Raw genomic sequence first — 22,697 nt, forward strand, 5'->3', positions numbered from 1 at the left:
ATGTGAGGACAAAGAACCAGCAGCGTCTCATGCTGGCTTAGACCTAGACAGGGGTTGGGGGAGGGGCACGGACGACTCCAGGTTTTTGGCCTCGGCTATGGGAGGACAGTGGCATCGCCACCAGCTGAGAGGGTAGGCCTTGGATGGAACAGGTTTTAGGGGAAAGCAGGATACAGCTTTGGACATCACTGTTAAGACATAGGCCATTCAGAATTCATCTTTTGTAAATATTTTCCATAGTTTGTTTTTTGGTTTTTAAAGTAGTGTTTCTTAGTTTCATAAAATTTACATGTTTATATAGTCAAATCAGTTTATCAAGTTTTCCCTTCGTTCACTCTGCCTTTTCAAAGTGCTCTGAAGCTTTGAAGTGAAAAGAAGATTTTTCCCACTTAAGGGAGCCAAAATAAATGTTCACTTTAATTTTTTTTCTAATGGTCGTTTTATTTGGTTTTGATTGTTTTAATTTTACCTTTAAATCTTTAATCCATATGGAATTTATTTTAACAGATGATATAAGGAAGAAATGTACTCCTCCCTCACCAAAAGCCATTTGAGCCAGACTGTTGTTGACTTCTGTCTTAATTTACTAATTTGAATGGCTACCTTTATCATGTAGTGGGATTTTAATTTTTTTCCATTGATCTGACTCCTAAGCTAGTAAAGCTTTTTTTTTTTTTTTAAAACCATAGTAGCTTTTCAGTATGTTTCGGTATTCTGGACTGAAAGCCTCTTTGCTCCCATGAAAACTTAGCCCACACGGCCTGGTGCGGCTGGAACCGTGGCCACGTGCTGGCAGGGGAGGCAGGAAAGATGGATTGGCGAATTGGGGACACCGAGAGACCAGGCTTAGGAATTTTTGCTATGTCTATTGTTAGCGACGAGCTTTTGAAATATATACCTTAAAAATTGGACTTTTTAAATTAATTAGCTTTTTTCTGGTTTTAAAAATAGCACGTGTTGCCTTTTCTTTAAAACAGAAAAGTATCAGAAAAAAAACCGAACATGGCTTCTGTAACCTCTGGTAACAAACCTGGGCACACGGTTAGAAGGTTCAGACAATACAGAAATATATAAAATGAAAAGCATATGCCTTCCTCTGCCTTCTCTCCTGTTAAATAACAGTCACCAGAAGAGCCAGAGTCAACGTGGCCTTGGGCGTGGCATGCTGCCCAGGGACAGGTACGTGAGCTCTGACTGCCACCTCACAGGGAAAGAGGGGATAAACCGGTAGGGCCAGGGACTAGACTCTTAACTGGCTTGTTTTTAATATAAAAAAATACACGTTTGTGGTAACAGATTGGAACACGTCTGAGTCGGCTGTATTAAAGAGCAACCCCCACCCCCCGACATACACAGTTTCTTAGTGTCCTTTCTATGTTGGTATTCAGGATGATATTTTCTTGTATATTTTTTCCAAACATTTCTATGCATGCGTGTGTGTGTGCTTGCGGCCTACATACACTTGGGATCCTGTGACCCGTTATTCTTCTGAAACATACTGCTTTACTTTCAGTATATCTTAGAGATCTTTCCACATGACCACATTACCCTTGTTCTTTTCTGGGCTTGTATATTATGTCATTGTAAGGGTGAACTGTAACTCGTCGGATCTCTGATGGTAAGCATGTAGATTTTTTTGTTTACAAGAATAAAAAAATGTGGCAGTGAACATTCTTATATGTAGTGTATACCTTGGAAAACAGGTAAGGTAAGATCCTAAGAGTGGAATTGTTAGGTCAAAGGTTATGGGCATTAACATTTTGGTAGACGTTGCCAAATGAATTCTCCTGAGATTCCTCCTGTGATGTTTCCTTAACCTTCCCAGGAGTTTATCCGTATCAGGGTGTTTATTTGTCCACACACTTGCCAACACTAGACACTATTATACTTTGATTATACTTTGAACTCATTCCCGGTTTGGTAAGTAGAACTTGGTGTTCTGAATTCTTCAGTTTAGATTTCTGTAATTATGTATGGGGCTGAATATACATTTTCATGTTTGTTGGCCATTTATACATTGCTTTTCAGTCTATGGATTATTTGTGTCCTTTCCTCATTCCCCTGTGTTTTTTTTTTTTTTTTGCTTATTTATTTATTTATTTTTAAAAAAGATTTTATTTATTTATTTAACAGAGAGAGATCGCAAGTAGACAGAGAAGCAGGCAGAGAGAGAGAGGGAAGCAGGCTCGCTGCTGAGCAGAGAGCCTGATGCGGGACTCGATCCCAGGACCCTGAGATCATGACCTGAGCTGAAGGCAGCGGCTTAACCCACTGAGCTGCCCAGGCGCCCTCATTCCCCTGTCTTAAGCAAGAAGGTGACACAATTGAATTTTCTTGCTAAAGAAATGGTTCTGGTAGCAGTTTCAGAAGTTAAAGGAGGAAACAGTTTCAGGATTAAGGGGTTGATGCAAAGTCTCAGGAGCCACAGAAAACTTTAAAAGACTAGAACTGAAAAGTGTCCAGTGATTTTGACATTTAGAAGGTCAGTGGTGGTGGCCTTTGCCATGTGAGTTTCCATGGAGTGATGCGACTGGAAGCCTCCGTGTAGTGTGTTGGGAGGTACAGGGAGGGTGAGACAGCAAATGAGGGCTGTTTCTCGAGGACCTCGGCTGTGAAGGAAGAATACCGAGCCAGTGGTTAGTAGGTGAAGACCTAGTTTAGAGGAAGGGGAAGGTGCTTTTTTTTTTTTTTTTTTAAGATTTTATTTATTTGACAGAGAGAGGTCACAAGTAGGCAGAGAGGCAGGCAGAGAGAGAGGAGGAAGCAGGCTCCCTGCTGAGCAGAGACCCCGATGCAGGACTCGATCCCAGGACCCCGAGATCATGACCTGAGCCGAAGGCAGCGGCTCAACCCACTGAGCCACCCAGGCGCCCCGGTGCTTTTTAAATATGAACTGTATTTGGATGTGTTTTTAGTTTATAGACAATGAAGAGGTATAAAAGGAAAGGTTAAAAACACAGGAGGAGAAAGAAGTGTTTACATTTTGATTCTATTGAAATTCAGAGGAAATGGATGCAGGATAAGGTGGCAAGTGTGATCCTGAGACGGAATGCTTCTTTGAGTCGCTTCATAAGGAGCTGAGTGTCAAGCAATGAGCACAGACATCTCCTGTGGACACACCGAGCCTTTCATGTGTCTGAAGCAGACCAGAAGTTTCTAGTGGGTCGGTGGAGTCCTCCAAGGAGAGAAGAGGGTACAGCTCTTTCTGACTCATGAATCAGTTGTTTGGTCCTTGCATGGGGACAAGTAAGTGAGGGTGCAGAGAGGGGTTTGTGACATAACCATGTGGGAGTTCACCACAGGGGAATAATGAGCCTGGGGAAAGGGAGCTTCCCCTCCAGCAATCAGGCATAGAAAAAGGGCTGGAAGGGTGCAAAATGGTTACCTCCAGGGATTGGCATATGGGGAAGGATGGGACCAGGGAGAGGTTGGGGCACTTGCACAATTTAAATGTGCATTCTTTTTATAAAAAGAAAGGATACAAAATGAAAAGAAAAAATTCAGAGATTATCACCTGAGATGCAGTATGCCAGTCCTGAATTACAATAGCTAGCCAGAGGGCGGGAGAGGTGCTAAAGGGAGGCCAGAATCCAGTGCAGTGACAGGGACAGCACTGCACCTCACGCTGGCTGGCACTGGATCAACAAATATCTCCATCATTCATTCTGCAAGCACGTCCCAGACGACCTGGCCTGCGTGAGGCATATGCGGGAACTCATTCCCGCTGTCACTGTGACTAACAGAGGAGACTTTGTTTATCTCACTTGACAGGTTAGACAGCAAGGGGCGGAGCTGTAGGTTTGCCGAGTCCAGCGCTGGAGCCCAGATTTTCAGATGTCACGCCCACCGTCCTTTCCAGTACACGTTGGCCACCCGATTGACTTTCTTGCTTGAATACACACACACACACACATACACACAGAAATGGCTTAAAATCAGTTTCTTTCACGTGTCCATGAGAGTACATCTCATGCACTTAAAGAACTTAGAATATGACTGTCCACGATCACAGCACCAGGGTGTTAACGGTCTTTTCTGTCAGGCCCAGTGCTCTAGCTCCCAGAGCTTCTGTGTTCAAGCAGAATTCCATCCGCACACCTTGCAGAAAGACCAGTGAGAGCCCTGCTCATCACCAAGACCCGTGACGTCCCTGGGGGTGCTTTGGGCCTCTCACCAGCCACCCTCATGTCCTCTCTGCAGATCACCCCGGAGTACCTACAGAGCGTGTGTGTCCGCCTCTTCAGTGACCAGATGCGACAGAGCCTGGCCCACAGCGTGGACTTCACAAGGCCTGGGACGGTGAGGCTTGGGGCTGCCCCCCGCAATTTAAACATAGCCTAACTGGAAAAGTGAAAGAGCAAGGGCAAATTACATGCAGGAGTCTGTGTTTCAGCTGGCCTCAGAGGTCTAGAAGGTTCCGGAAGGAAAGAAAGCTGTTTTTGCAGAGTGAGCAGCTGGGAGCTGGTGTCCCCGGGGTGGCGGGAGAGAGGCACAGTCTGCTCTTCCATTGGGGCTGTTCGGTGCCCAGGCCTGGTAACAATTAGCAAATCAACAGGAAAGGAAGGAAACTTCATTCTCTTTTTGAAGCCGTACAGTCAAAGACAGGTGCTCTCTTTTTTTCTTTTCTTACCTTTTTACTTGGAGTAATTGCTTACTTACAAAGAAGTCGCAAAAATAGCACAAGGGACACTTATATACCCATTACCCAGATTCAGCAACTGTTGACATTTTACCCATTTGTTTAATTTGCACACACACAATCTGTTTTCTGAGCCATTTGAGAATAAATCACATATATTATGGCATTTTGCTGCAGTGTAGAGTTCCTTTCTTAATAGGAGTGCCCTCTTATCTAGCCATACAGTGATCACTTGAGTAAATTTAATGTCTTTATGATATTCTTATCTAATTTGGGCATTTTCCAATTTATCACTTGAGCCATGTTCTTTATAGTTGGTCCCTCATTGAAGAAATAGAGCATTTCTCTTTTTTGTGTTTCATATTTCCTCATGATTAGATTCAGGGTTTGCATCCCAGGGTGAAATATTACTTAGGGGATATTGCATCCTTCTTAGGGTAGCTCACCCAGAGGCTTGTGGTATAGAGTTGGGGTTCTTAACTTGGGGAGCAAAGACACCTGCGTGTCCTGCAGATGTTTCCAAAGCCCTTGAACCCATGTCCCTGGAGCTCACCCCTACCTGCTGCCTGGACCACCTGCTAAATAGTGGAGCCAGGTGTATTCAGTTCAGAAGGAAATGCCGAGGGGTCCTGAGCCACCCTCCCTGGGTCAGAGCCATGGCTTTTAATTAAGGGGAAGGGTTTGCACATTAAATATTAGGGTCTTTATAAACAGGGGCCTTTTTTAGTATTAAAAAAAAAATGTATATCCTACCTCATTCTCAAGTAGGTTTAAAGCAACTTATTATGAGAAAACACAAATATGAAAAATAGAAGATGGAAAGAATGAAATTGTGGTTAGAACTCACAGAAACATCTCAGGATCCTGGGATCGAGTCCTGCATGGGGCTCTCTGCTCAGCAGGGAGCCTGCTTCCTCCTCTCTCTCTCTGCCTGCCTCTCTGCCTACTTGTGATCCCTTTCTCTGTCAAATAAATTAAAAAAAAAAAGAACTCACAGAAACAGGGCACCTGAGGTGGCTCAGTGGGTTAAGCCTCTGCCTTCGGCTCAGGTCATGATCCCAGGGTCCTGGGATCAAGCACCACATTGGGCTCTCTGCTCAGCAGGGAGCCTGCTTCCCCCTCTCACTCTGCCTGCCTCTCTGCCTACTTGTGATCTCCGCCTGTCAAATAAATAAATAAAATCTTTAAAAAAAAAAACAAAACTCACAGAAACAAAGTGGAGTGGTGGTTGCGTAGGGCTGGGAAGTAGGGGAAGTGGCAAATGTTGGTCAAAGGGTGTAACTTCTAGTTATAAGATGAATAAGTCCTGGGACTTTATAGTGTTGTGGCTAATGTTAACAATATTATATACTTGAAGTTTACTAAGTTTACTAAGAGAGTAGATCTTAAATGTCCTCACCGCCCCCCAAAGTCATCGAGGTGATGGGCATGTTAACTAACCTGATCACGGTGATCATTTCACAATACATCCATGTATCGGTGCGGCACTTCAGACACCTTAAACTTACACAGTGTCCTCTGTCAACTATGTCTCAGTAATGCTGGGGGGAAAAGAAATCGTGGTTAAAAGAAAATGAGCGTAGGACGGTGCAAGTAAGCCCTGGCCAGGGCATGTCAGAGCTGCTGGATGCCAGTGGAGGCAGGCCTGGCCTGGCTCTGAGCTTCTTCGTAGTCAGTACCTCTTGGGCCCGGGAGTAGGTGTGACTAACTCCCAAGAGAAGAGAGATGGTCGCCTAACGTTTATTATCTGCGTTTCACTGCATCTGAAACAACATATGTGCTACACACACAACATGGGAAGCATGGCAATGAACTGAATGACCCCGAACCCGCCACACATTCCCCCAGACAGACCATTCCCGGGCCATGGACACCCTCTCTGGGCCCTTGAGACTGCCAGTTTCTTTTGTGATCTTCACAGAAAGGACACAGTAATGTGGGGGGAGAGCAAATGTCCCTGACCCCATCACTTGGCTGCTCCCAGGAGCACTGTAGAGCCATGGTGGTGGGGGCTGCGCCACAGGGGGGGCACCTGAATAGCTTAGTCAGTTAAGCGTCTGCCTTCAACTCAGGTTGTGATCTCAGGGTCCTGGGGTTGAGCACCGCATTGGGCTTCCTGCTCAGCGAGGAATCTGCTTCTCCCTCTCCCTCTGCTGCTTTCCCTGCTTGCACTCTCTCTCTCTGTCAAGTAAATAAAATCTTAAAAAAAAAAAAGAAGAAGAAGAAGCAGCTGCATGATCTGTGCTTTAGGATATGGCCACAACGGTTTTGGCTTGCAGAAATCTTAGGGAATGGCCACTTTTAAATGTCAGGAAAGCACACAGAGACATCCAAGTTTTGGAAAAGTAACTTCCTTGTGGACCTTCCAGGATAAGGGGGTTCAGACCACATCTCCGAGGACTGGCTGAGTTGACCCTCTGTGTACACTGTACATTTAGCTGTAAGTCAGTTAAGGAGTGTTTTTACCAAAAACGATGGCTTTTTAGCAGTAATTGGCATAGCCAGATCTGTCTATTAGGACTACTCCTTTCCTCCCTGCCTTACACTTATTTATTAGTTCAGCAAATATTTAAGTGTTTTTCAGGTTTGTGAAAAACAGAAAAAATCCCATCCTATCTTGCATATACAAGCATCCTTATATTTTCACTTTCTTTTGGCAGAGTGATGCTCCCAGCTTATTTAAAATGGATATCGTGTGAATAAGGAGCAGTTTAAAAGGGAGGGGAGCACAACATATCTCGTATTGTACCCCATTAGACATGAATGTTTTTTTGTCAAGAGATAAGTGCTATCATTCTTCCCGTTTCAATGGTATTAAGGTACAGATTCTAGGCCTTCAAAGCCAGAGGAGAGAGGATGAGCCCTGTTTATCTTAGTTCCTAACCATTTTCTTTCTCCTGAGTCACTAAGGAACAGGCAATAAAATCTGCAAACAATCCTTTATTAGTCCCATAGATTTCTCTCTGAGATGATAAAAAGTGGATATGAATCATTGTAAAAGAACACCCTTGTGAAAGTATAATATGTGTATGATACTGGATTTATAATATGTGAAGAGGAAATTAGAGTGCAGTTTAGATAGGAAGTCTGGTGGTTGAATAGTAGGATTGAGGATTTAGGAGAGGAGGGCTGCTTTCTTATTTGCCAAGGGTTTAGGTCCAAACACATTGCCATCAGTTTCAAGATAAAAAGGTGGGCACAGCCCAGCATGCCCTTTAGTGTGGTCCTGCATCAGCTCCCCTCTGTGCTGTTGACCTTGACCAATTCATTGTACCCTATAAAGGGCCCATCAGAACAGTGCTGGTATCCATAAAGTTAGTACGTTTGATACTGGCTTTTTAAAACTGGCTGTAAGAATCTGGCCTTCTGCAACCTCACTCACCGTTGAAAGTTCAGAAGGACTCAGTAAATAACACCCTTCTAACCCCTGAGTTCTGAACCATTTGGAAAATAAGACAAATGAATAAAGGAGAAAGGAGCTGACAATATTGCTATTAACTCTGATGAAGCTTGTATTGGAGAATGTGGATTTTCTTTATAGACAGGTGGGTTTCCTACATTTAAATTCTGGCATTCAAGAAATACCGCCCCTCCCCCCGCCCCCGCCCCCGCGCCCGCCCCAGTCACGGCCAGCTCTGGCCAAGCCCCTCCCCTCCCCCAGCACCACTGGCAGCAAGGGCCCAAGGGCTCTAGGACTGACTCCTGCCCCAGGAGCACTCATCTTCTCCCACCAGGGAAGCAGGGAGCAGGCCGATGTGTGCCCAGTTCTTTCCGAAACCCACAAAGCCTGGAGCAGGGGGTAGTATGCTGGCCCAGGGCCCTGCGGAGGAAATCCCACGAGCGGGGCCTAGTTCACGTTCAGATGACTGTGTCCAGATCTCCACGCATGTGAGTGGAGCGGGTGGTCAAATTCCAGTGTTTGCAGAGGGACCAATAATGACGGGATTAATTGTTTGAAAAGAGAACTCTCTCAGGTGGCCCCTTCCAGTTAGACTGCCTGTCGCCACCGTCACCCCCTGGTTTGTCATCCTGCATTCCTTACCAGCTCAGCCTCCAGACCATGGGATAGTATCTCCTGGGAGACAAGAGAAATCTGAGTTTATCTTTTCAGCAATCTGATCATTGTTAAGAAGAGAAGCTTCTCCCTCAGGGCACAAAAGTAGGGGTTTTTTGTTTTCTAGGATTGTACAAGTAATACACAAATGTGCTCACTGGAAAATATGTAACAATTTAATAGTAAAGTGAACACAAATCCCTTCCTTCCATCACACTAACCCCATCTCCTCTCCCGCCACCAGGGTCCCTGGTGACTGTTACATACTCATCCTTCCAGACTTTAAAATTTATATAGAATCAAGGTTTTTATTATACACATCACTCTGCAACGATCTCTCTGAACTTAGTACATTTTAAAGAGTTTTTTATGTACTTCTGGATTTATTAATATTTTCCTTATCTTTTAGAGTTTTAATTTAAGAGCAGTATGGTTCCTTTAACCATTCCTCTAGCAAACCTTTAGGTGGCTTTTCAGTTTTTTGCTGTATCTGATAATGATGCAGCACACATCTTCTATGCTGCAGATAGCACGGGAAAGAACCATGATTTGTCTCTCTTCTTAGCCCTTGGTTTGTGCTGGGCAAACACAAATGCAGAGACACTCCAGGGAAGGAGTGTCTGATGGAGGAGAGTGACCATCTTTACTTGCCCTAGGATGGACAGAAGTGGGGAGGGAGAGGGCTGACCATGGTACAGAGTCCAGTGCTGACTCCAAAGGTGGAAATCCAAGCATAGCTCCATGGGTGAATCCCAAGTCCCACCTCGTGGTACCTGCAGGTTTTGGGGTTGGTTCATTAGCTGGAGAAGTTTCCACTTAAATGCATCCTTACTTGGGAAAATGGCCCATTTGGGAAATAACTCTTTTTCAGCAACTCCCAGGTAGACCCCACTGGGAATATAAGTTAAAATGCTGCCAGGTGTGATTGCATTATATATACTCAAGGCTCACAACCTGCGAATCTTAGAGAGCATTTACTTTAAATCCAACCATCCTTCTTAGCAATAAAAACCTGCAGGGGCCTGGGGCTGGGGCTGGTGGCGGTGGTGGGGACCCTTTCTCAGGGTGGCCAATTGCTCAGGAGACACTGCAATTGCTCAGGAGACATTGCTTGGCACTGTTCTGCCAAGGAGGACTCTTCCTAAAGCTTGCTGTAGTGTGGACAGCGGCTCTGGCTTGAAGTTCAACGCCTTCTGACCTTATGTTGTCTGTTGCGTTGCTTTCTTAAGTCTTGGTGAGATGCCTGCTCCTTGTCTGCCTCGCCACTGTGTCTGAAGGCAGTTTTCCCAGGTCTCGTATCCTTTTCCTGAGGAGGAGTTGCACACCTAGCCCGCCTCCCCCTGCTGCGCCTCCTACCCCAGTGCCCGTCATGTTCTTGACCTCACCCTGGTGAGGTAAGGATTGGCCACCTTTGATCTCAGCCAGTTGGTGGGACCATGATTGGCAGAGAATAACTGACTAGCTCAGGTTTCTCCTCTGACTTCCAGGCCTTCTCCCTGTGAATGTCTGATCAGCATATTACTTCTGCATCCAAAAACAGGCTCATCTTTTCCTCCAAACAGGTGTTCTCCCCTCTTGCGCTTCCTGTCTTGGGAAACAACGCTCCAAAGAACACCTGCGAATCATCCAAGCCTCTTCCCTCTTTGGGGCCCTATGTTCAGGCCGTTCTAGGGATCTGGGGGCCTTCTTCCCTCCTGACCCATGTCTTTGTTGCTTTGTGTTTTATTGAAGCTCTTCCTCTTTCTGTCCTGGCTAAAGCAACATTTCCCAACCGATCTCTTTCTTAAAGCTCTCACCTGTCTGATTACTCATGCCCACAGGAGCAGGGATGACCTTTCCGGTTGTGTCTTATTTATTCATGCCCTCAAGTTTCAGGAGGGATGTCAGTCCGTTCAGGCATGGATCAGGTTACTGTCTTGTTTAATACCTGTCTTTGCTCTAGGTCTGAAGTGCTCAGTGGGGAGTCCACAGCCTTCTGTGATCTAATGCCCATCCCTACACACAGCTATGGTCACAGAAAGTAGAAGAGGCCTCAGTACCCCGGCCACTAGCACTTCCCAAAGTAAGCCCATTGCTGCTACCTTTCCTTGGCCAAGGCTCTCAGATGCCTGCAGGCTACAGGGGAGAGGCAGGGCCCAGCGTGGGGCCCTCAGGGACCTGGTAAGCCAGTGGGGCCCTTGGGGACCTGGTAAGCCAGAGAGACGCCTGCCTGGGAATCGCATCTGGGAACTCAGCACTCGGGCACTACACTGACTCAGCCTTATTTCCAAATGCCATGGGAACAGTGTCCCATTTCAGCCCTCCCCCGCCCCCCACACATAGCCCTGCCATCCATGTCTTGCAAGCAGCCCTCTGTGTTGCAGAGTTGGCGGTAGCAACATCCCTTTGCTGTGTGTGGAGCTGCGCTTCCGGTCCCCAGCTTTTGTGGTCTCTTCTGCCGGGTGGCCAAAGCCCGTTTCCTCCCACTGTGGTTATTTAACCTCTTCTAGGTCATCTCTGTCCTGGAGCTCGCTCGCCAGGGGGCCTGCCTTCCCTGTTCCCCTGCTCTCCTAGACAGCACAGGCAGCCACAGTGGTCCAGCTTACTTCCTGAGGCCAAGGGGGAGGCTGGTGACAGGTGGGCCTGGGCTTAGGCTTCAGGCCCCAGATAGTGCCTGCCACCGCCTCGGGGCTCGGGCGCTGCTGCTGGCGTCAAGCCACGGCTTCTTCTCTCTGACCCTCTGGGGCTGCCCACACCTGCGACTGTTCTGTGCAGCCCATGCCTACAGACCTTGATCCTGGCGGGTTCTCCCGTCCCCAGAGCCAGCTGCTGTCGTATGAAGTAGGGGACATGGCATGCTCCAAGATGCACAACACTCAGTGGCATGCTGAAGTCTCTTCCGGAGACCACCCCCCCGCCGCCGTACACGTGCAGACGCTCTGACCAAGGGACACTGTGTCATGGTACACCTGAGACCGAGCTCTGCAAACACTTTCTGACATCACAGAGCATGGGCAGAGCCGCTCAGCTCGCTGTCGGCCTGCTCCTGTGCCCCCATCCGTCCTTGTCCCTCCACAACAACCGCTGGCTTCGGGGAGCAGTGACGGCTGAGGGCCAGGCTCAGTCCCTGGCCTGCAGGGCCCTGGTACACCTGGTACAGTGCTGGTACTGTTATTGCCACCATTTGCCGACGAGGCACAGAGAGTTCTCTGACCACTGATTCTCCCCACTGGCTGTAAGCTCTCTGAGAAGGGGGCTTTGCTCTGGTTACTCTGGTACCACCATGCCCTGCAGAGACCTGACAGATGGGAGGCAATCAGGAAATACAGGCTGAAGGGAGGAGCACATGCCTCTTTCTCAGGAAGATCGTGCCGGCCTATTCCTCCCACAGCTCAGCTCTGGGGTTTTGTTTTGTTTTGTTTTGTTTACTTGACTGGATAATAAAAGCTCAGTAGTGTCTAACATACTGCTTCTTCTCATGAAAGTTGTTAGTGCTTTTCAATTAATTTCTTCACAGAACAAATAGAATGACAATCAGTTTAGCAAAACAGAGGTAGTGTTTTAAAAGAACAGGCCACCTGGCAGGCTCAGTTGGTGGAGTGTGGGACTTTTGGTCTCAGGTTAGAAGTTTGAGCCCCATGTTGCGTATAGAGATTACTTAAACATAAAATCTTTTAGAGGCGCCTGGGTGGCTCAGTCAGTTGAGCATCTGACTCTTGATTTCGGCTCAGGTGATGGTCTCAGGATCATGGGATCGAGCCCCTCATGGGGCTCTGCTCTAGGCATGGAGCTTAAGATTCTCTCTCTCTCCCTCTGCCCCCTCCCCCATGCTCTCTTTCTCACACACACACACTCTCTCTAAAATAAATAAATCTTCTTTTAAAGATTTTACTTGAGAGAGAGCACACAAGAGCACAAGCAGGGGGAGCAGCAGAGTGAGAAGGAGAAGAAGGCTCCTCACTGAGCAAGGAGCCTGATGTGGGACTTGATCCCAGGACCCTGGGATCATGACCTGAGCTAAAGGCAAATGCTTAACCAACTGAGACACCCAGATGCCCCTAAACAAATATTTTTTAATTTTTATTTTATTTTATTTTTTTAAAAGATTTTATTTCTTTATTTGGCAGAGAGAGAAATCACAAGTAGACAGAGAGGCAGGCAGAGAGAGAGGGAGAAGCAAAGCAGGCTCCCCGCTGAGCAGAAAGCCCGATGCGGGGCTCCATCCCAGGACCCTGAGATCGTGACCTGAGCTGAAGGCAGAGGCTTAACCCACTGAGCCACCCAGGTGCCCCCCCCCCAAAAAGATATACTATTAAAAAAATAAATAAGCTCTTTTATAAATAAATAAATGATAGGAAACATTTTCTTAAGTATGTGATGAATTTTATTTGTGGATCTATGAACTAGCCAATAACACTAATTTAGAAATATATATTTTTAAAGATTTTATTTATTTATTTGATGGAGAGAGCAAGCACAAGCAGGCAGAGGGGCAGGCAGAAGCAGAGGGAGAAGAAGGCTCCCCACTGAGCAGGAAGCCTGATGCAGGACTTAATCCCAGGACGGTGGGGTCATGACCTGAACCAAATGCAGACCCTTAACCAACTGAGGCACCCAGGTACCCCTAAGAGTGTTTTTTATTTTGTCTTTTATTTGGCTAATATTTTAATATGCCTCTGCCCTTATTTGACTCATTTAACTTATTATCTTGGCTTCTTGGTCTTCTGAATGTGTTAGATGAATAATTTAGGTATAGTTCACATTTATTTTCTCAACTCCTTGCTATTTAAGTCAATAATAGGAACAGGCATTTCCTTTAATTTAAAAAAAAAAAATCAAGGGCTGGGGAAACCTGGGTGGCGCAATCATTAAACCTCTGCCTTCAGCTCAGGTCCTTATTCCAGGGTCCTGGGATCGAGCCCGCTTCGGGCTCCCTGCTCAGCAAGAAGCCTGCTTCTCCCTCTCCCACTCCCCCTGCTTGTGTTCCCTCTCTTGCTATCTCTCTCTGTGTCAAATAAATAAATAAAATCTTTTCTAAAAAAGTCAAAGATTAAAAAATATAACTTGGTCATGAGCCATTTAAAAGTGAGATTTGCTGTCTCCAAGGTGGGAATCTGTGTGGCCTGTAAATACTGTAGACAGAAGCAGTAGGGAATGGAGTCATCACCTAGGGCCAGTTTATTAAATCGGTCAAGGATTCTGGAGGGCCCATCTTGGGAAGTCAGTCTTCATTCATTCATTCAACAAATGTTGATCATGTGCCTCTGTATGCCTGGCACTGTAGAGATGCCTGTAGAGATGTAATGTGTCTCTACTCATTATGGAACTCAGTGTCTGCTAAAGGAGAAAGCACAGAAATCATTGAAAATAATCACGGTTCAATGTGGTAAGCGTGGGTAATGACCATTCCAGAGCTGTGGTGACACAGAGTGGACAGAGACCCACTACCCCCGCTTTTGGAAGGGCTCCAAAGAGACCCAAGATCTCTTCTCTTCTCTTCTCTTCTCCTCACTTTTTTTCCCTGGGATTCCTTAGAACCTGTCCCAAACATTCTGTCACTTTACCTATAAATCATTCAATGTATTTATCTAACAGATAAGGCCTTTACAAAACTAAAAGCAAACACAACTGCAATGCCAAATACAGTTAACACCGTATTCCTCAGTATCATACTGCCCTGTGCAGTCCCTATTTAGATTTCCCTTATTGTCTTAAAACATCTTTTTTTTTTTTTAAGATCTTATTTATTTATTTGACAGAGAGAGAGATCACAAGTAGGCAGGGAGGCAGGCAGAGAGAGGGGGAAGCAGGCTCCCTACCGAGCAGAGAGCCCCATGTGGGGCTCGAGCCCAGGACCCTGAGATCAGGACCTGAGCTGAAGGCAGAGGCTTAACCCACTGAGCCCCCAGGCGCCCCTCAAAACATCTTTTATAGCTGGCTTGAGTTGGTCCAACCAAGCACCACACACAGCATTTGTTTTTTGTTTCTCGAGTCTGTTTTAGTACATGTTTAATACGCATTGTTTGTAGTGGCAAAAACAAAACAATAAGTAGGACCCTGAATATCCATAAAGTGGGCAGTGGATTGGCCTATAAATAGGGTTAAAATGGAGTAGGGAGGGAGGGGGATTTTTCTGTAAACACCTCTATAGGGTTTGACTTGGTACAAAGTGTATGTTATTGTTATACTCAAAGAGAAAATCTTAGTAAAGAAAAAAGTCAGCATAATAAGGATGGTGGGCATCTTGGGAACTACTTGAGTAGTGTGTTGCTTAACTTCAGTTTGGGCTAATTTTTATCTTATTTATTTCTATTTTTATTTTTATTTTATATTGTGTATTTTAAATTTTCTTTATTTGTTTTAGAGAGAGAGTGCGGTATCAAGTGTGTGTGTGTGAGCATGGGGGGCGGGGGGATGGAAAGGGGGGAAGGGACAAGCAGATTCCACGAGGAGCCTGATGCAGAGCTCATCTCATGACCCAGAGATCATGACCTGAGCTGAAATCAGGAGTCGGATGCTTAGCCAACTGAGCCACGCAGGCGCGCCTGTTTGGACTAATTTTTAAATCATATATAATTATGATAGGAGAATCCTGATGGATCAAAACCTCTGCAAATCTGTTGGTTTTGTGTGAGTACAGTGATTTAGGATTAATGCATTGCTCTCACTGTTTAACATGGTCTCTCTTCTTCTGTTTCCGCCCCCCATCCTCAGGCTTCAACCATGTTGAGAGCCTCCTTGGCACCTGGGTAAGTAATTGCTTTTAGGAGTTGTTAGGATGGATGACAGCTCTAGGTAAAACTAGAATCCAAAGTAACTTTCATGAACATTCATCTTAAGAGTCTAGCCTAGAGGAGTACCTTTGATTAGCTAGAGCTCCATGTGGATATAAGGAAATACCAGTAATTATAAATAATACTGTTAAATTTAAAGTACCTTCTAGTATTCTCTTTATTTTGGAGAGCTCGCATCAAATGGGAAAAAATTGTTGAATTGTTCCTGTGATATTCTGTAGAGATTAATCTTCTGTTGTAGGGCAGTTATCAGAGGGCTACAGTGTCTAAATTTTATGTTCTCTGCTGACTCACTTGTGACCAGAGCCACAGGATAGCTTTGTGGATGCCTGAGCATTCCTATCCATATCGATTAGGTTGTCACCCGTGTGGGTGTCTGGTGTTCGGGAATTTCATCTGGCATGTATGTTGCAGTAACAAGTTGAGAACCTTTGACAGAGGCTTAAGGACTAGGATGGGTTCTGGTGACCCTCTGAGCACTGCCCCCACCTTGTTGGGGGTGTTCAGAGGATGCTGTCAGATCACTCTGGCCCCTGAGAGAGATACAGCTTGCCTCCTCCCTCAGGCCTGCGTGAGTCTGACACTGACCCTGCACTTTGTTCTCTGCAGACGGCAGCGGCTGTATAACGTAGTGCTGATAGAGACAGCCGTGGTTAAAATCCCACCTCTGCCGCTGGCTCTGTGACCTTGGACCTCTTCTGTAACTTCTCTGTGTCTCAGTTTCTTTATTTGAGAAGAGGCAATAATAATAATAACTTTCTCATAGGATTATTGTGAGGATAAAAATGAGTTCCTGTGTATAAAGCACTTAGTACAATGCTGGGACTTAATAAACTCTCCGATTTGCTAATGTTGTCCCCTAGGGTGTAAGAGACAAGGTCACCTGCAGAGAATAAAGGGGGTAGTTGGTGGAGGGGCTAAGGAGGGCAAAGGAGAAGGTATGCCACAGTCTTCTTGGATGGCAGGAGAGTGGCTAGACCACAGAAATGTGGGGCGGCTGAGCAGCTTAGTTGGTGATATATTTAGTGGCCAATATCACCATTATGGACAAGTAACTATAGCCTGCATTTGACAACATCTCTTCCCTCCAGAAAAAGCCCCCAGCTATAGAACAATTTTGGACTTGGCTTTACACGTGGAACTTTTTGTCTAGAAGAACACCTTGTTTAAATTTTAAATTTAAAAAAATCTTTTTTTCATGTTGAAATAATTTCAGAGCTACAAATACTGTACAGATAATTCCCTTATGCCCTTCACCCAGATTCCTCATGTTGATTTTTTGCATAAGCTCAGTACAGTTGTCAGAGTCAGAAAATTAATGCTGATGCCACATCATCTCATCTTCAGGCCTTCCTCACATGTTAGCAGCTGTTCCATTCTGCCCTTGTCTGGTCCAGGATCACATGTTGACATGGTTGTCATGTCTGTGTTTCCTTTCATTTGAAGTCATTCTTCTATCCCATTCATGGCCTTGACACTTTCAAAGAATACTGACCAGTTATTTGTAATGGGGATTTCTAAAGTATCTGTGTTCATTTTTAAACACAGCCGTATTGGCCTCAGGAAAATAGGTGCCAGAATGATTAGTGTGCACGTGTGCAGGGCTCTGCTGTGTGATGTGCAGACTAGAACCTCCTCCCAGGAGTGTTCGCTGAGATCTCATTTGTTACCCTCTTCTCTGGCCTTTTTCTCCGGGGTCCTGTGAGAGGATCGCCTTTTGTCTTTTAAAAACTAACATTAAGAAAACTAGTAATTTTTTTTATAATGTATTACATGCTCATAACAGAAAAGTTGAATGCTACAGGCACATATGAAGAAAATTTACAGTACCCTAAATGCTGCACCCCCCAGGGTCTTACCTCCTTTCCACCTTCCACCCACCCTTATCTCTGATCCACACTTTAAAACTAATGAAACGAGTGAAATGGGTGAAGGAGACCAAGAGGTGCAGACTTCCACTTAGAAGTTTGCCTCCTGGGAGGCAGTGGACTGCGTGGGAACTGTAATCAGTAATACTGTATTGCAAATTTAAAAGTTGCTGAGAAAGTAAATCTCAAAAATTCTCATCCCAAGAAAGGAAACGTGGGAACTTTGTGTGGTGACAGAGGTAAAGAGACTCAATGTGGTGACCACTTAACCAGCTGTACACAGATGGCGAATCATGATGCCGGACGCCCGCAGCTAACATCATGTAGCTCGGTTACGCGTCAATGGGAAGCAGAAGAATCCCTCATCTTTTTTTTTTTTGGAAGATTTTTTTTTTTTTGAAGATTTTATTTTTTAAGTAATCTCTACCCCCAACGTGAGGCTCAGACTCACAGCCCCAAGACCAAGAGTTGCACACTCTACCGACTGAGCCAGCCAGGCGCCCAAGAAGCCTTCATGTGCCTCTTTTCACCCAAGTCCTCGGGAGCCCGCATTTAGTATTGTGCCCAGAGTACTGATCTTAATATTCTCTGCACAGTTCAGGAAGACCATACTGTTGTTTTACTTTTGTTTTTTTTACTTGTTTTATGCTGAAATGATTATAATAGAATCACAGGAAGTTGACCCCCCAACTCCGTGGTGACATCTTCTGTGCCAAGTACATCATTAAAGGGAGGACGTTAACATGGGTACAGTGCCGTTAGCCAGATTGTAGGCCTCGCTCCCTTGCACTGGTTCTCCCGTGCGCTCCAGCCCCCACTGTGGAGCAGAACAAACTGAAGACGCTGGAGAGACCTGCCTTCCCCTGAGGGCTCCCTCCTCCTCCTCTTGAGGAGGGTTTGCAAATGGCCCTACTTGCTCCTCTCTCCCAGATAAGAACCCGTGCTATTTCCTGACATGCCCTTTACCTCGTTGGGGTCGACTGTGCTCCCACTCTTCACAGTTGTTTCCTCACCCTGGTCTGTCCTTTGCATCCCCCCAGTTCGGTGCCTCGGGCCTGAGCGGGCAGCAGCTGCAGGATTTCAGGGAGCACTCTCGCGGGTGCTGCTGCTGCTGGTCTCCAGCTTTGCTCCGGATGCTAAATAGGACTGGAGCCGTGCCGCGAGGGCTGGTGCCTCCAAGGTGATTCCATCCCCGTCGGATGGAGCCCTGGCCTTGTGTGAGCACAGCAGTTTCTAAACCTGGCTAGGCAGGGACTCCTTGTGTGGGGAAAGACATTCAACAAAGTCCCAGTACCTCAACGGGAAAGGCAGAGCAGAGCTCGATGACACGGGGTGGGGGCGGAGGGCGGCGGTGCTGGACTTCATTCCAGGAGTGGAGAAGACAGCCAGGCCACCGCTGGTGTCCGGAGACCCAGGAAGTCTAATGAATATGCCCTTTGCCCTTTCTTCTCTCTTTGAATTTGTGTGGCTGAGTAGGAAACTGAAGGAAGTCCCGTTACTGCCCTCCTTGGATTATGAGAAACTGAAGAAAGATTTGATTTTGGGGAGTGACCGCTTGAAAGCCTTCCTGTTGCAGGCTCTTCGCTGGGTACGTACCTTTCCCTGGAAGTTAAGACATGGTCTTCTTGGCTGGGTACCTTGCTTGTATCTTGTACCCCATCTACTACAAATCTTTCCTCGTGCTGCCTGCTGACACCAAGAGCTAAAGGTAAAAACAGCTTCTGAAGACAGCCTTGGCCTCTTGGTAAAAACCCAGGTGTACACCTCGCATTTGCCTCTGCCTTCCCTCACTCGTTTGCCATGTGCCATTTCAAGCCTGCCCCCATCACCTGCTGTAAGCCACCCTCCCAGCTAGGGGGGTTGGTGCGGGAGCGCCCAGAGTCACTCTCTTATGACAGCTTCACAAAGACTTCTGCATTCGGGTGCTGTGTGGGGCCACTCGAGCAGACAGTGGGGGTGGACCCTGATGAACCAGTCTTAAGAGACATCAAGCCTCGTCAGAGAGTTGCTTTTCCTCCCACTCTTGAGGGTAAGCCAGTGGTTCTCAAGGTTTTTAGTCTCTTTTTAGACCTGTTGACACTCTCGGAAATTACCGAGGACCCTAAAGGCTTTAGTTTATGTGAATTCTATTTACCACTATTTATAGTATTAGAAATTAAAAACCGAGAACATTTCTAAATATTAATTCATTTAAGATGAACAATTATGAACCCATAACATAACATAAATAATGTTTTTTATACATAAAAAATAACTCTCTTCCCAAACCAAAAAAAAAAAAAAAAAAATCAGGAAAGTGGCATTGTTACACATTTTGGCAAATTTCTTTACTGTCTGGCTTGATGGAAGGACAGCTGGATTTTCACATCTGCCTCCCCAAGTGAGTCATCACAGTGTCATACTTCATATAGCCTCTGAGAGATGGACCATGACAAAGATAAAAGCTCCTGGCTGAATCAGTCAATAGAGCAGGCTACTCTTGATCTCAGGTTTGTGAGTTTGAGCCCCACATCAGGTGTAGAGATTACTTAAAAAAATAAAATCTTTAGGGGTGCCCAGGTGGCTCCATCAGTTAAGCATCTGCCTTCAGCTTAGGTCATGACCCCAGGGTCCTGGGATGGAGCCCTGCCTCAGGCTCCCTGCTCAGCAGTGGGTCTGTTTCTCCCTCTCCTTCTTCCCCTCCACCTGCTTGTGCACCTTCTCTTTCTCTCTCTCAAATAAATAAATAAAATCTTAAAAAGAAATAAAATAAAATCTTAAAAACAGAGAGATTATACCTTAGTATTATTATGAAAATAATCATGACCTTGTAGACTCCCTGGAAGGTCTTTGGAGACCCCTAGCGTTCCCCAAAGTACACTTGAGAACTGCATGTCTAGGCCAACACTGGTTGGCCCTTTAACTGAATAACCCATTCTAACTTAGGCTGTAATAGTGTCAGACCCCTTCATGGCTCCCTGAATTTCAGGGTATTGGCATCAAAGTGGCTTTGAGTAATTTCCCCATCTCTGTAGACAAAGGTCTCCTCACTTGCACTTTGGAAGATTGGTACATGATCTCAGGGAGTGCTCTGAGAATGCATCCAGGATCAGCAGACGGAGTGCTGTGGCTGATGGGTAATGTCTGCCTCAGCTGACTAGCACGGGTGCCCACCGTGAGGAGTCGCAGGGGCTATTGCCTCTGCCTGCTCAAGTTAGCAGACTCATTCTCTGGCTCCGAGTTTGTCCACCCAGCAGCTCCTCCTCTCAGTCTGTGCTACCAAGCCTCTTAGGGAGGCAGTCTATTCCTTTGAGGCAGTCTATTCCTTTGCCGAGTGAATGACATTGTCACAGATTAACTGGGAAGAATAAACAGGTGTCTTAAGATCTTGTCTGTGTCCCCCTCCAGCTTGTCACCCCTCCACCCCATTCCAGCACCCTGGCCCTGGCTTCAGGGAACTTGGTGGAAGGGCAGCAGCCCCCACCTGTGACACTCTTGGCACACCCTCCTTTAAGTGCCCTCTGCCCTCAGGGCCTTTCTGTTTGGCCACAGTGGATCCAGTCTGCCAATGACACCCGCCTCCGGAGGCCTCCGCCTGTCAGTCCTGGCGGGGGGTTCTCCTGCTCTCATCGTCTCGCAGTGTGGCTCTTTACACATCCGGCTCCTCCTCGGCCAGTGGCAGGGCCCACAGTCTCAGGGGTCTCCAGTGGGATTTTCCTGGGAAAGCAAGGACATCTCACTTTATATGTGACTTTCCCATATAATTCATACCTGTACACACTCATATGTACACACACACACACACACACACACACATTTCAATACTCTCCATACATTTTTTTTTTCTACCCCTATGGACAGTGAGTTCATCCTTAACACAACACAAGAGACTTATGACTTTAAAAATCTACAAAATTCTACCACTTACCCCTTACACACACACTCACACTCGCACACTCAAACCACACACAGTATTGCTGCATCAGTCCCTATGGTATAAAGTCTAACTTGTTGGTGATGCATTGGCTCCAAGCCCTCCACAGCCTGCCCTGTGCCCAGCTCCCACTGGGCTCCCCCAACATGCCCCCTGCATTTTCACGCCTCCTCAACCAGTACCACACTTCCTCTCCCACCCTCCCCCCACTACCCACCATATTCACATTCTCCTGTGCTGGCTGATGGTCTGCTTGTCCTTCAGAGACCAATTCTAGAGCCCCTTCTTGTGAGGAAAACTTTCTAGGTGTTGGTGAGCTCTCCCTTATCTGTATACTTACTGTCTAGGCATTTTTTTTAAAGATTTTATTTATTTATTTGACAGACAGAGATTACAATTAGGCAGAGAGGCAGGCAGAGGGAGGGAGAGGCAGGCTCCCTACTGAGCAGAGAGCCTGATATGGGGCTCGATCCCAGGATCCTGGGATCATGACCCGAGCTGAATGCAGAGGCTTTAATCCACAGAGCCACCCAGGCACCCCCGGTCTGGGCATTTTATCACTTCCCTTCTCTGGTGAGCTGACTCGCACATCACCCATTAGGAAATATAACATCATAACTCCCTGTTAGTTGAATGGCTGCCTGGGTAGCTACTTGCCCACCTCACCCCTGCCCAGATATTATTTGCTTTGGTTAAATGTAGTTACTACTACTGCCATTTAAAAGATTCCTACTCTATGAACATATTTCTCCATATTAAAACTTGGGTCTCTTACTTTTCTTTTTCTTAATTCTAGCGCTTGACCACGTCCCATCCTGGAGAGCAGAGGGAGACCGTTCTGGAAGCTTACATTGGCAACGACCTCCTGGATTGTCACAGCCACAGCCAGGTCTGTGAGAGATGGGCCAGAGCCCAGCCAGGGCCTTCATTTCTAGGGGATGATCTTAGCAGTAGGGGGAGGCTTTACTTTATATGGTATTTTCAGCCTAGTGTCTGTATGTCAGCCTTCTAGCTGGTGAGGTCTGCTACTCACCTAAGACATTGGCCCACTTTTTACTTCTAACAGAGTCCTAAACAGATTAGAACTGCTTGATTCAACTCTGGAGCTCTTTCCTGTCCTTATTCCTTTTACCCAAATCCCAACTCTTTCCCTCACTTCACTGCTTAACCATGAGTCCTGCAAGCTCAGCCTTTCTTACAGTAGACAAGGCGGGTAAGCCGATTCAATTGTTGTTTATCTGGGCCTCACCTAAAATATGTTAACACTGTATTTGTATATAGCTTTGGACCAGATAGGTCTGATGACGCAGTGGGAAAAGTGTGGGATTCGGAGTGAAGTTAACTGGTTTCAAACCTCTGCCCTATGGCCCATGAGCCAGACAACCTTGAGTAAGTTACTGGGTCTCAGAGCACGTCCCACCTTGGAGAAGGAGCCATTACCTGCCTCATG

General features: G+C 46.3%; 1 protein-coding gene across 4 annotated transcripts in view; it reads left to right on the forward strand.

Annotated features, from left to right (window-relative positions):
* ARMC9 (armadillo repeat containing 9) overlaps positions 1 to 22,697 on the forward strand; it is a 155,146-nt gene that overhangs the window by 37,415 nt on the left and 95,034 nt on the right. For all 4 annotated transcript variants that reach the window (XM_044241836.1, XM_044241837.1, XM_044241838.1 and 1 more), the window contains 4 exons: positions 4,201 to 4,299; positions 15,387 to 15,421; positions 18,811 to 18,922; positions 22,044 to 22,136. In XM_044241836.1, coding sequence (XP_044097771.1) covers positions 4,201 to 4,299; positions 15,387 to 15,421; positions 18,811 to 18,922; positions 22,044 to 22,136 — 339 coding nt within the window. The remainder of the gene's footprint in view (positions 1 to 4,200; positions 4,300 to 15,386; positions 15,422 to 18,810; positions 18,923 to 22,043; positions 22,137 to 22,697) is intronic.

Source organism: Neovison vison, chromosome 3 (genome assembly GCF_020171115.1).
Source record: "Neovison vison isolate M4711 chromosome 3, ASM_NN_V1, whole genome shotgun sequence".
Lineage (NCBI taxonomy): Eukaryota > Metazoa > Chordata > Mammalia > Carnivora > Mustelidae > Neogale > Neogale vison.